The sequence below is a fragment of the Capsicum annuum genome, chromosome 3, assembly GCF_002878395.1.
Source record: "Capsicum annuum cultivar UCD-10X-F1 chromosome 3, UCD10Xv1.1, whole genome shotgun sequence".
Taxonomy (NCBI): Eukaryota; Viridiplantae; Streptophyta; class Magnoliopsida; order Solanales; family Solanaceae; genus Capsicum; species Capsicum annuum.
In genome coordinates this window covers 228,655,784-228,668,429 of record NC_061113.1, presented here as the reverse complement: position 1 = coordinate 228,668,429, position 12,646 = coordinate 228,655,784, and the positions used below count along the sequence as shown (strand labels likewise).

Genomic DNA, 12,646 nt, shown 5'->3' with positions numbered 1-12,646 from the left:
TTTTTTTTTTCAATTTCAGCACTTTTATTCAAACATTTAACTGCTAATTTATAAAATAACTTCAGCACTTTTAAAAAATACATTTAATTTTTTTTTTTTTTTTTCAGCCTATCCAAACGGGCTCTCAATCTGAAGTCAAAAAGATCTCTGTTCACTTTTTATCTTTTTGACCGACCGACCCGACCCAACCAAGAAAGATATAAATTGATACGAAAGAATAGAAATGAGGGCAAATAGCAGTAAGATTGAAATGTGGTTATTTCTGGGAGATTCGTTTGCTTAAACCCTAGCACCGAATGTATTCATTTCCCAGCAAATCGAAAACAAACAAGCCAAGGCGACGGATATCCAGACGCGGATCAATCGCCTCAAACCTTAGCTCTTAATTGGTATAGTTTTCTAACCTCTTCTCACTCATTTTTCCTCTTAATTCCCCCAATTATTAACATTGTTGTTGTATATGATGGTTAACAAAATTCACAATCATTTCCTTCACCTCTGATTTTTGATCATTGTGATTGGGTTGTTGTTGTGTATGGCTGGTTGGTGTTTTGGGTCAAGTTTCAGTTTTCACCATGTATATGGCCATACTAATTTTTGGGGAAAATAGTTTTAACTTTTTAAGAAATAGTATGATTTATACTCATAAGTTCTAAAAGCTGTTAAAATTATCCTTATCTCTGTATTATCATTTTATAATGAATAAGTTCCGTGATAAAAATTAAACTCATAAATTATAAGCTCCAAAGGGATAAATCAATAATTCGTGAAATTGGATCTATCTGGTTAAACTATCTTCAAACGATGCAACAAAAAGTGGGAAGATTGGGTTATAATTTCTTCAAGCCTATTTGTTTGTCATTTATTTATCTACTATCATTTGTTATTTTGGTAAAATTTAATATTTGTCAATGCTAGGATAGATGTTTCATAGAGTGTTGATCTTGTGTGGCATTCATGATTAGGAAAAATATATTTTCTATTCCAATGCCAAATGGTATTGCAGAGTCGGCATAACTATGTCGCATACATGAATACATGAGATCATGTTGGCCTGCAGAAACAGGACGAGACTGGGAATGGATCAGAATATTAGGTCTACCCAGGAATTTGTGGTATGAGGAGATTTTGAAGGAAATCAGTAACCAGTGTGGAGAATTTATTGAGACGGTCAATAATGCTGATTACAATATCAATTGGCTTTGGAGTAGCAAACATTATTGAGTACTATTTAGACAATCCGCAGTTGCATGAATATGATTCTACCGAGAGGGGTTAAGCAAATAAACGTCTTCGTTGGGAAAATTTTATCTAACCAAGGGTGTAAAAAGAAAAGAACCTAGGTCCAACATTATTTCCTCATAATCTGTAATTTTTTTCGAATAATAAGAAGATTCATGGCTACCTTGTGACTTTTGAAGACTTAATTTTTCAAGGAAAAAAAACCAGTTGTGCTGGGATGACCTGCAGACTCTAGATGATGGAATCAAGGTGCTAGTTGTAGCACCTAAGGACCAGGGTCCATGAGAACACATTCTTTCTGGTAGCACTCCTGTGAATCCATGTACTTCTGATTGTGCTTAGGTGCCTACTAGTAGTGCCTAACCGACAATCTCTCTTAAGTTTTTGTTTCAGATCAATCTGTTAGCACCGATGCACAGTTATTTAGAGCCTAGGTGCTATACACCTAGGATCTACTAAAATCTGGGTTGGCTATGTGAATCCTTACTGTCCATGTTCCCGATGTAAGCTCGGGCCAACGCTATAAAAATTAAAAAAAATTCCCATCTTCACTCTGAATTGTTTGCATTTAGACATCATAATCCCATCCAATCTCACCTGAATTTCACTCTTCTTGTGATGACTAAACTTTTAGTGAGTACATTTTGTCTTACGTCTACTTATCCCACCCTTAATATCTGGAGGGTTGCTCTATGTCAAGCTTTTGGTTGACACCCTCATTGTTTTTTGTCAATAATTAATACTCCCTCCGTTTAAAAAACAAAAAGAATTGTTTTGACTTTACATGGAGTTTAAGAAAATAAAGAAGATTTTTGAATCTTGTGGTTTTAAATTAAAGTTATGTCAAATGTACCAAAATGCCCTTTAATCTTGTGGTCTCAAACATGCCACGTGGAAAGTTGGAATTGAAGTGTTACCAAAAAAGGAAAGGGGTCATTTTTTTTGAGATGGACTAAAAATGAAAATAGGTCATTCTTTTTGAAATAGAGCGAGTATATCATCATGTTACCCCGTCTTGCATCTATAACTAGGGTAAACAAGTACGGCTTGATTGCCGAAACTTAGTTTAAATCCTTTGTTATGGAGAACTTCTTTGTATTTCCTATTACTGCTCTTACCCTGGCGACGGCTCCTTCAGACATGTCAATTAGGACATTTATCTATATAACATGAATTTCTTTTTTCTCCAACACCCACCAAAGGATCTTTTTTGGTACACTATCCTATGTTTTTTCAAGGTCAAGGAAAACCATGTGTACATCTCCTCTTGGGATAAATTTTATCAGTCTTCTTAGTAAGAATATAATTTTTGTTGTTGATAAATTGGGTGTAAATTTATGTTACCTTTCTCAAAAAAAAGTATATTGGGTATAAATCCAAACAGACTCTTATTCACTCTTGCATTGTCCTTAAGTCTACGCTCTATCACTCTATCCCTGAGTTTCATTGAATGACTCATACTTTCAATTCCATGATAGTTTTCACACCTTAACCAAGGATGTGGCCTAGTAGTTAATGAAGTGAGTTTAGAACCATAAGGTCTCAGGTTCTAATCGCAACGGAGATAAAAAAAACATTTGGTGATTCCATTCTCTGTCCTAGCCTTAGTGGATAGTGTTATTGGTACCTATTCCTGGTGGGAGGTAAGAATAAGTGGAATTAGTCAAGACGTACAAAAGGTGGCCTGGACACTCTGGTCATAAAAAAATAATCTTTTTCGTTCTCATAAATTGAAATTAAGGCACTCCTATATTTTCCAGTCTCCAGGCATGCTACCACCTTATACATAACATCAAATAGCTTGGTAAGCTGTCCTTCTCTGGAGACACATGTGGATTTACCATTTGGACTGCATGCTTTTCTAGTCTTCATATTTTTTACACTATTGCTTGCTCAGGTTAGGCTCTCTATATCACAGCACTTGGGATGTGGCTCTTTCTAAGACCCTGCTAACACGGGATGCTTTGTGCACCGTGCTGCCCTTTTTTATATTTTTATGTAGGCCTAATTCTATGAGGCTAAAATGTCTATCATGCGCAGAAGTATTTAGATCCAAATTGTATATTCTCGTGGCTCGAGTTGAACAATTGACCAAAATAGCCTCTCCATCTCTCTTTGATCTGGTTATCTCCACATAACTCAACATTATGCCATGCAGTTGGCCGTTATGGCAATGTGAAATGTGAACAGATATTGCTTTTTTATGATTTGGGGGAGTAATGAAAGACACATGTGGTTTTGAATTGCACCTTCGCTATGTGAATATTCGATACAGCACATTCCCTTCAATGAACTTCTCTTATCACTTTGTTTTAATAAATGAAAATGAAATCTTTGCGACAAGTATATACAGTTTTTAGCTATTTGCTTGTGCTACTTGTCCTCTATTAACTTTCTTGTTTCTTGAGAATTTTGCTCCAATCGCGACTCTCCTCCAGATAACAATCTTTATAGTGCGCTTAAGAGAGAGAGAGAGATAAAAGATAACCTTTCAGTCCTATCTATTCTCAGTATTACTTTCCACTGTGCTCTCCCTGTCTATTTCCAATTCTCTTTTCTGCTTCTGTTTCTCTTAGTTGCTCCATGAAACTACTGTCTTGATAGGGTTCCTGTATTTGCTGTCGTCATTTCTTTGTGTGCTTTCTTCCCAACAAAGTTCTCCTTTTTAAAACTACTTGGAACTGTTTTATATAGGTGGCAGACAAGGTCTAATGACAGTTAAATGATGATTTTCATATGTTTTCTTTCTTTATACATGTTTTGTCATGATTGCCCTTTTTCTCTTGTTGCCATTTATCTCATCATTTTCACTTCCTTCCTCAGAGCTGAGAAAAGTATGGAAGCAAAAGCAACAATAAGAATCACATATTGACCAACTAAATGTTGCATCTTCTTGTTGATTGTTGTTCCCACGACGAACTTATACTCGAAAAGTCTTTTCACTATGAACCCTCTCAAAATTTCAAATGTGAGGATAGAAATTCCTCATCTCATGATATTAATGGTATCAATGATCATGGATCTTCTACAAGATTTAAGTCTTAAAAACAATTTCCTTTCAAATGTATACAATGTGTATTCATTTTGTTTTTTTTCAATGAACTGTTGAACAGTCATTGTGGTATGAATCTCTATTGAATAGTGACTTTGAATCTCAAGGCATATGCTTGTGACATTTTAGTTGGCTAACAACTTTCAAAATGCTTTTTGGTGATAGTCAAGGAGAAAAGATGGAATTGCACTTGTAAGGAGCCAGTTTACATTTTAACTGCAATCTGATCAGGCAGTGTTTTCTACCTTTTCTGAAGGTTTTCTGTCTCGCTAACAAGTCTGGTTAAGACTGGGAAAATCATAGGAAATGGCAAGAAATATGGGTCATCTCTTGAGATCGATGATTCAGCTTCCAGTATTCAAGGTTGGGTTTTCAACGAACTCAGCTAGTCGACTCATCTGCTCTTCAACTCAAGGAAAACAAATCAAACAGGATCAACTTGGAGAGGATGATAATCGTACCTCGGTTGAGAAGGAGAAGGTTGATAACAAAAGTGAAGAGAGTACTAAAGTTGAGAGCGACAATGACGAAGGGGACAATGTTCATGTAAATAAAAAGACTGTTGAGATTGGAGGCCCTAAAGGTCCTGAGCCCACTCGCTATGGCGACTGGGAGCGTGGTGGCCGATGCTCTGATTTCTGATCTTCGTTTCATCTTCCGGTTCAACTGCCGTCTAATTGGTAATGACTTGCCTACTGGATATGTGGGAAATGAAAAAATAACATTGTAGGCGACAACCAAATAGTCATGTTATTCGAAGTTCTTTTCTGATGATAGGGCTGGCCCTCTGATGCATGAATATTGCAATGAGCGGTTGAACAAGAGCAGCTGTTACGCGAAATTTCTGATAATGTAGGTAATAGTCTTCTTATTACGAAATAATGTCTTTATGATTGTGGAATTTGCTGCAAGAATATGCGTTGTATCAATTGGCTATAACAGCTGTTAGAGGATTGGATGATTCGAAGTTTCCTGATATTGAATTTGAGCTTCTTTCACGGTTAGCTGTACTTGTTTTTTCAAGATATTGGAAAAATAACTGTGTCTATTGTGTTTGATGGTGAAATTCTTTTTTGCTTGTGGCGACTTGAATCATTGTGTGTAAAGAAACATTCAAGGCATTGACCAACTCTACTTGGACAAAGTCAAGAGAATGCAATATTATGTACCTCTAATTTCATCTTGGCAAAATGGTGATCATTTTCCTGATAGGAATTATTTTTCTTTACCCCCTTCCCCACCACTCAATTCATAATCTTAGAAAAGAGAATTTGATCCTACTAGAGTAATTTTCTATTTTATTTTGTTTTTGTTTTTGAGTAAATGCGGAGTACCTTTTTTTTTTTTTTAATTTCCAATCCTCCCTTATACGCGTTACATGAAGTATCAATTGTACGAGATTACAAATAAATCACCTAACCTGATTATCAAAGTGGAACCAGTAAGCGTTAGTTGTGCGTCGTTAGTGGGACATATTTACTGCTCCTCGGTGCAATTTTATGCGATATATTTTCTTTTAATTTATTTTAAAAAATGATGCATCTTTCTATTCCGGAGTAATTTAACTTCTTATTTTGAATTCAATAACATGACTTGCTCGGATTTACTTAAAACATAAAAGTTCAAGAAGAGAAAAATGGAAAGAAACGTGCATCTTACTGCCACTCATTTGAAAGGATACGTTAGATATTGCATATATTTAGTTTACATGTCCAAAAAAAAAATAAAAAATTTAAAACTTGAAAATTACGTGCTCAGTGGCGGAGCCAGAATTTGCATTGAGGTTTTCAGAAGTAAACATACGGATTAGTCGAAGGGGTTCAACATCTCCTATATATACATACAAATATTTTTGATCGTGTAAAAATAGTATAATTTTCCGTCCGAACCTTCTGATTACAAGCTGGATCCGCCACTGGTAGAATCAGGTGGACGAAAAACCATTGTAAGTAGGAAGCAGAAATTAGATTAGATGGAACCAAGAAAGAATTGGCGAGGATTAAGCTTAATTAAATTCGTTTACTACTACTAATACTTACCGAACAGGCTAACGTAATTATTTATGATTAGGTAAAGAGTAGGGACTCATCCTCTCTCTGCCTTACTGTAAAACATAAAAAGAATCCATGAACTATTTGAATAAAAGGAAAAAAAAAAATGATGGTCAAAAATAAAAAACAAAAGAATCAACTCTTGTACCATTGACTTGTGATACTGACATCATTTGTGATGATTCATGACAAATAACAATGATGGTTCATTTACTCATATTACAATATTTTTAAAACTGGACTTGTTTAACAATACTATAGTCCAGACCATTTTACAGACCAATACTCTTGTGTCTGCTTTTTTCCCATGGAACTGCAGAAAACAATCCCTCTGTTTCTTCTCTTCTGCTGTTTAATTAGTACGAAAATCTTCGTTGCAAGCACAGTAACTTGCATCCCATCTGCATGTAGCACTAATGAACCATTAATCCGATTCCCTTTTCGTCTCAGAAATTACCAATCAATAGATTGTGGCTTTCCAGGTTTCAACTTATTCTGCGATGCATCAAATAAGACAATTCTTCGATTACCTGGAGAAGTCAGAATCATGGTACAAGGCATAAACTATTCCACACAGGAACTATGGCTTAACGATCCTAACGATTGCCTTCCACAGCTTCTCCTTAGACTAAACCTCTCTTCTTCCCCATTTTCCGGTGTTTATTATCAGGATTTCACGTTGTTCAATTGCTCCGTTGATTTTACGACGATCAAGCTAAATCCAATAGCTTGTTTGAGTGGTTTGAATTATACTGTTTATGCTACATCATCTATGAAGGGATTTAGGTTGTTGTCGAGACCAGAGTGTAAGTTGATAAGAGCTGTTGCTGTTCCAGTACAGTGGCCTTTCTTTGAACAAGTGGTGTCTACAGATCTTAGTGCTGATATTCGAGTTACATGGGCTAATCCAGATTGTAGAAGTTGTGAGTCAAGAGGTGGACGATGTAGTTTGAAGAGGACTACGTTTAGTAGAGAAATTGTTTGTGAAAATGCTCGTGGTGTCGGTATGATCCCTAGACATCAATTTTCTTTCGTTAACTTTGAAGTTTCAGTCTTATTTTTTCTAATTTCCGCTTTCCTAATCAAAAGATAAGCGAGCACTCCTTCTTCCTACCAAGTTACTGGTCGTTGTTGTGTGCATATTTAGAGTTTCTACAGGTTGCAAAATTGGGGTTCTTTTTAGTTATAGTTGACGAAATTAAGAACATTTGAACTCTTCATAATTTTCTATTGATGAGTTTGCATGAAAGCTGATTCGAATACCACGATTATAAAAAAATTGTATGCTTGTTAGTTTTACTGTTATTTTATATGAAAATGAAGACAGTTTTGCGAATAAAAACAGTTTCGTAATTTTATTGTCATAGTAACAAATTTGAGTTATTTTAATGTGAAAAAAATAGTTTAATGACTTCACTACTATAATTGATTAAGTTCAATGACTCATTCTTTTCCTTTCCTTTGAAATTTCTCCTCTTCTTTCTAATTTTTTTTTGGTACATGTGGCAGTCTTTTTCCGTAATCTGATAATGAATTTTTTGGTACAAGTTTCATAAGCTTGGACATAAATTTGAAATTTGAAAATTTTAAATTTTTGAGGTTTTGTTTTAATATGTAATTTATGTGGAAAAAGTTTGAAGTTTTGGGGGTGGAGGTACCAAAAATTTAAAGTCAAAAATTAAATTTCATGTTCAAACCAATATTTAGAGATAAATTTAAAAAAATTAATCCAAAATCTATAGTCAAACACCAGCGAAGTCTCCCATCCTTGTGGTAATTCAATCTTCTGGAAGCTTGCAATCCGAGCTCTTTTCACATGTTTAAGTCAACAAAGCTTCTTCCCTCTTGAAGACTTCATTCAATTTATTTTTTGATGGTCCAATCAACACGAACGTGCTAACAATATAATATTTAGAAAAACATTATTTGTAATATCTTAAATATGCACACCCTGGATCTACCATAACGTGAGAAAATGTAGTTTCAACATGATTTGGTTATAATGTGAAAAAAAATATTTAAAGTTGAAGATGAATAAAGAGTATTTGAAAGGCGAAGTCATCTTTCAACGTAAAAATATAATTAAAATTTTGTGAGTAAACTAGAAATAAAACTCCTATACCTTGTTTTAAAACTTTAAACTCTGTACTTCATGTTTGAATTGGAACTATGGAATAGGCCATTTTAATAAATAAGCACTTACTTAAAATACACTTATTTAAAATAGAGTCTCCGAGTATTATTTATGTGAAAGCTGCAACTTCAGATTTTATGGTAAGAATGCTGAAGTGGAATTTGAATGTAACAACAAATGACACTATTAAATCAAATACCATAAAAGACAAATAGAGAGAAAGAAGATGCAAGAAATGATTACATGGATCAACTTTCATCTGACTTTTAAAGCCATTTTCATTATGTTAGAGGCCATTTTATTTTTGTGGTTTTGTATCTTTTATGTTTCTTGAACTTTATTTCTGTCACTCAATAGTTGTATTGGACACACTCTTTTTTCCCCTTTGCACTCAAATATTCTAAAGCTTTGACTTTGGAATTGGAGCATTATAGGTTTGAGTGAGTCAATAGTCCCCACATAGGCAACTACACATCCTTTCTTCTACTACGTTATAAGGACATGCGTGGAATGTTGCCTTACTTTTCTCTTTCTTGCATTATTTTAATAGGAAAAGTGACCAAGGAAATATGTTGAAAAAAATAATTAAATAAAGAAATAGACAGAGATGTCAAATTAAAATACCCCATTATTCATACTATATAGTCATTTTTATATTCTCAAATTAAAGTTTTGATAAGTCTAGTAGAGCGCAAATTGAAGTGAACAGACTAGGTCGAATCTATGTCAAGAGCTTTTGGCTATTCATAGAGAAAACCAGCTATTACTAGTAAAACAATGTAATTTGTTTTTGTGGCATAATATCTTATTCTTCATTTTTGCTATTTTTCGTTGCTTCAATTTCCTTTGTTTATGTTATTATTTTCTTATCGTTATTTTTCTTTGTATCCCTCTTTGATTACATTCTTTTCAGCCGATGGTCTATCGGAAACAACCTCTCTATACCACAAAGCTAGAGGCAAGTTACATACATCTTACCTTCACATACCAGACTTCACTTGCAAATATTTTTTTGCAGGGTTTCCTAAAGGCGCACGTTACGCTATAATAGTTGGAGCTGGGGTGCCAGCAATGTTATTCTTGATTGGGTTCTTATGTTTCATAAGTGGAAGGATAAGGTCTTATAGAAGGAGAGCCCAACCAGTACTAGAATTCAGCTCTGTCGTCGCACCACAACCCATTGCATTTGTTGGCCTAGATGAGTCCACAATAGAATCCTATCCCAAAACTGTGTTGGGAGAGAGCAGACGTTTGCCCAAACCTGATGACAATATCTGCCCAATATGCTTAGCTGAATATCAGCCCAAAGAGACCTTAAGAACCATTCCTGAATGCCAACACTCTTTCCATGCAGACTGCATAGATGAATGGCTTCGATTAAATGCTTCTTGTCCAGTTTGCCGCAATTCCCCCAAGTATGTTCATGCTATAGTGTAGTATAATATGGTTTTAAAAATTTCGGTTTGATAATTCGGTTTTCAAAAATGCTCTATCGTTACTATCTCAGAATTAGTTTGGTACAATGTGATTTCGGTTTGTGCGATACGGTACATTGGTACTTTCAGATTGTTCGACTTCGACCTTACATTCAGTGAAGAATTATGACTTCGACAATGGGGGAAACTCTTTGATGCTTGAAAGGAATGAAAATTGTTGGAAACCATGCACAAATTTGAGTAATTTATTTGTAATGTATATTAGTTATGACTGTAATTAAGTGTTTGATTTATACTTAGCAGTAAAGCTAGAAGCTTTCAGTTTGAAAGAATTTAGGCCTTTTATTAGTTGATTTTTGGAGATTAATTAGATTTCTATCATAATATATATGGATTGTTTATGTAATTAAATATCTTGAGCTTTTTTCCCACAAATACCGTATCAAATACTAAAGTTTCTTAATATTATACCAAAAATCCATATTAAATACAGTAATATTGAAACCGAAATCAAGTTTTAATTTCAATACTGTAATTCAGTATACACCTAAGTATGCCAATTCCCTGGGCCTGGGCCCTAGCCATTATCCATTAGTGAGGCTGCTTAATTGACTGTACACTCTCATCTTTATCTCCGTTATGGCTATACCACACGTGAACAGTCCGCACAACTTAAGTTGAAACAAATACTCAAACGTTCTCGTGAAAATTAGACAGAGATATTTAGACTTTTTTATTCCCATGGCTATTGGAGTACAAGCTAATAGCGCAACCATCCTAATTTTACAAGCCAACAACAACAACAACAAACCCAGTGTATTCTCACCTAGTGGGGTCTGGGGGGTAAGATGTACGCAGTCCATACCTCTACCTCTAAAGAAGTAGAAAGGTTGTTTCCGATAGACCCCCGGCTCAAGGCACGAGATACCACACAAACACATAGTCAAGCACAGAAGCAGATTACATAACATAAATACGTCACCCATAAGTAATATAAAATAGTGGAAAGCAGAGGAAAGCACACAGGTTCGTAATAAAACATGGAACACGGACCACAGAATCTCAACAGGAATAAAACCCCCACCAAGTAATTCCCTACACTAGCGACCCAAACTGGCCCTAGTCCTCTGCCCTAATTCGCGTCCTCCAGACTTTCCTATCTAGGGTCATGTCCTCGGTGAGCTGTAACTGCTCCATGTCCCGCCTAATCACCTCACCCCAGTACTTCTTCAGCCTACCCCTACCCTGCCTAAAACCATCCAACGCTAGCCTCTCACACCTACGGACCGGGGCATCCATGCCTCTCCTCTTCACGTGTCCGAACCATCTCAATCGGGCTTCCCGCATCTTGCACTCCACTGAAGTCACACCAACCTTCTCCCGGATAGTCTCATTCCGAACTCTATCCCCTCTAGTCAGCCCACACATCCAGCGCAACATCCGCATTTCTGCCACCTTCATTTTTTGAATGTGGGAGTTCTTAACTGGCCAACACTCCGCTCTATACAACAGGGCCGGACGGACTACCACCCTGTAGAATTTGCCTTTAAGCTTGGGCGGCACCTTCTTATCACACAGCACCCCCGACGCGAGCTTCCACTTCATCCACCCCGCCCCAATACGGTGCGAGACATCCTCGTCAATCTCACCGTTACTCTGGATCACGGACCCAAGATACTTGAAATTATCCCTCTTACATACCTCCTGTGCTTCCAGCTTCACTACTACCTCATTCTCCCGCCTCACGTCATTAAACTTGCATTCCACATACTCTGTCTTGCTTCTGCTCACCCTGAACCCTTTAGACTCAAGAGTTTGCCTCCACACCTCTAATTTGTCGTTCACACCCCCTCGAGTCTCATCTATCAGGACTACATCGTCTGCAAAAAGCATACACCACGGCACCTCCCCTTGAATACGCCGCGTCAACACATCCATCACCAACGCAAACAAAAAGGGACTAAGAGTGATCCCTGGTGCAATCCTGTCAGGACAGTGAAATGGTCTGAGTCTCCTCCCGCCGTCCTCACCTGGGTTTTCGCTCCATCATACATATCCTTAATTGCTCTGGTATATGCCAGCGGTACTCCACTCACCTCCAAACATCTCCAAAGCACCTCCCTGGGGACTTTGTCGTAAGCCTTCTCCAGGTCGATAAACACCATGTACAGATCCTTCTTCCTTTCCCTATACTGTTCCACCAACCTCCGTACCAGGTGGATTACCTCCGTCGTCGAGCGGCCGGGCATAAATCCGAACTGGTTTTCCGAAATAGACACTATCCGTCTCAGCCTCACCTCGACTACTCTTTCCCAGATCTTCATAGAGTGACTCAATAACTTAATCCCCCTATAGTTATTGCAACTCTGAATGTCCCCCTTATTCTTATAGAGAGGGATCATGGTACTCCACCTTCAAGCCTCGGGCATCTTTGCCATCCTGAAGATTTCATTAAACAATCCAGTCAACCACGTTACACCAGCCTCTCCAACGAACTTCCAAAACTCCACCGGTATCTCATCCGGCCCCGTCGCCCTACCCCTTCGCATCCTGTGAACAGCCTGTCTAACCTCTTCTACCTTAAAACGTCTACAATAGCTAAAATCCCGACACTCCTCTGAGTGCTCCAGTTCCCCTAACAGTATAGCTCTGTCCCCTTCGTCATTCAAGAGCTTATGAAAGTACGACTGCCATCTATTCTTAATGTGGCCGTCCTCCACCAACACTCTAC

At 37.0% G+C, this 12,646-nt stretch overlaps 2 protein-coding genes across 2 annotated transcripts; both read left to right on the top strand.

Moving 5' to 3' along the window:
* The first annotated feature begins 221 nt into the window (after positions 1–221).
* LOC107855972 (succinate dehydrogenase assembly factor 4, mitochondrial) lies at positions 222–5,298 on the top strand. The gene is made up of 2 exons (XM_016700972.2): positions 222–389; positions 4,460–5,298. The coding sequence occupies exon 2, from the start codon at positions 4,601–4,603 to the stop codon at positions 4,934–4,936; it is 336 nt and encodes a 111-aa protein (XP_016556458.1). The 5' UTR covers positions 222–389; positions 4,460–4,600; the 3' UTR covers positions 4,937–5,298.
* Positions 5,299–6,549: 1,251 nt separating this feature from the next.
* LOC107855979 (RING-H2 finger protein ATL22) lies at positions 6,550–10,326 on the top strand. The gene is made up of 2 exons (XM_016700977.2): positions 6,550–7,349; positions 9,498–10,326. The coding sequence occupies exons 1-2, from the start codon at positions 6,653–6,655 to the stop codon at positions 9,914–9,916; spliced, it is 1,116 nt and encodes a 371-aa protein (XP_016556463.2). The 5' UTR covers positions 6,550–6,652; the 3' UTR covers positions 9,917–10,326.
* The last annotated feature ends 2,320 nt before the right edge of the window (positions 10,327–12,646 follow it).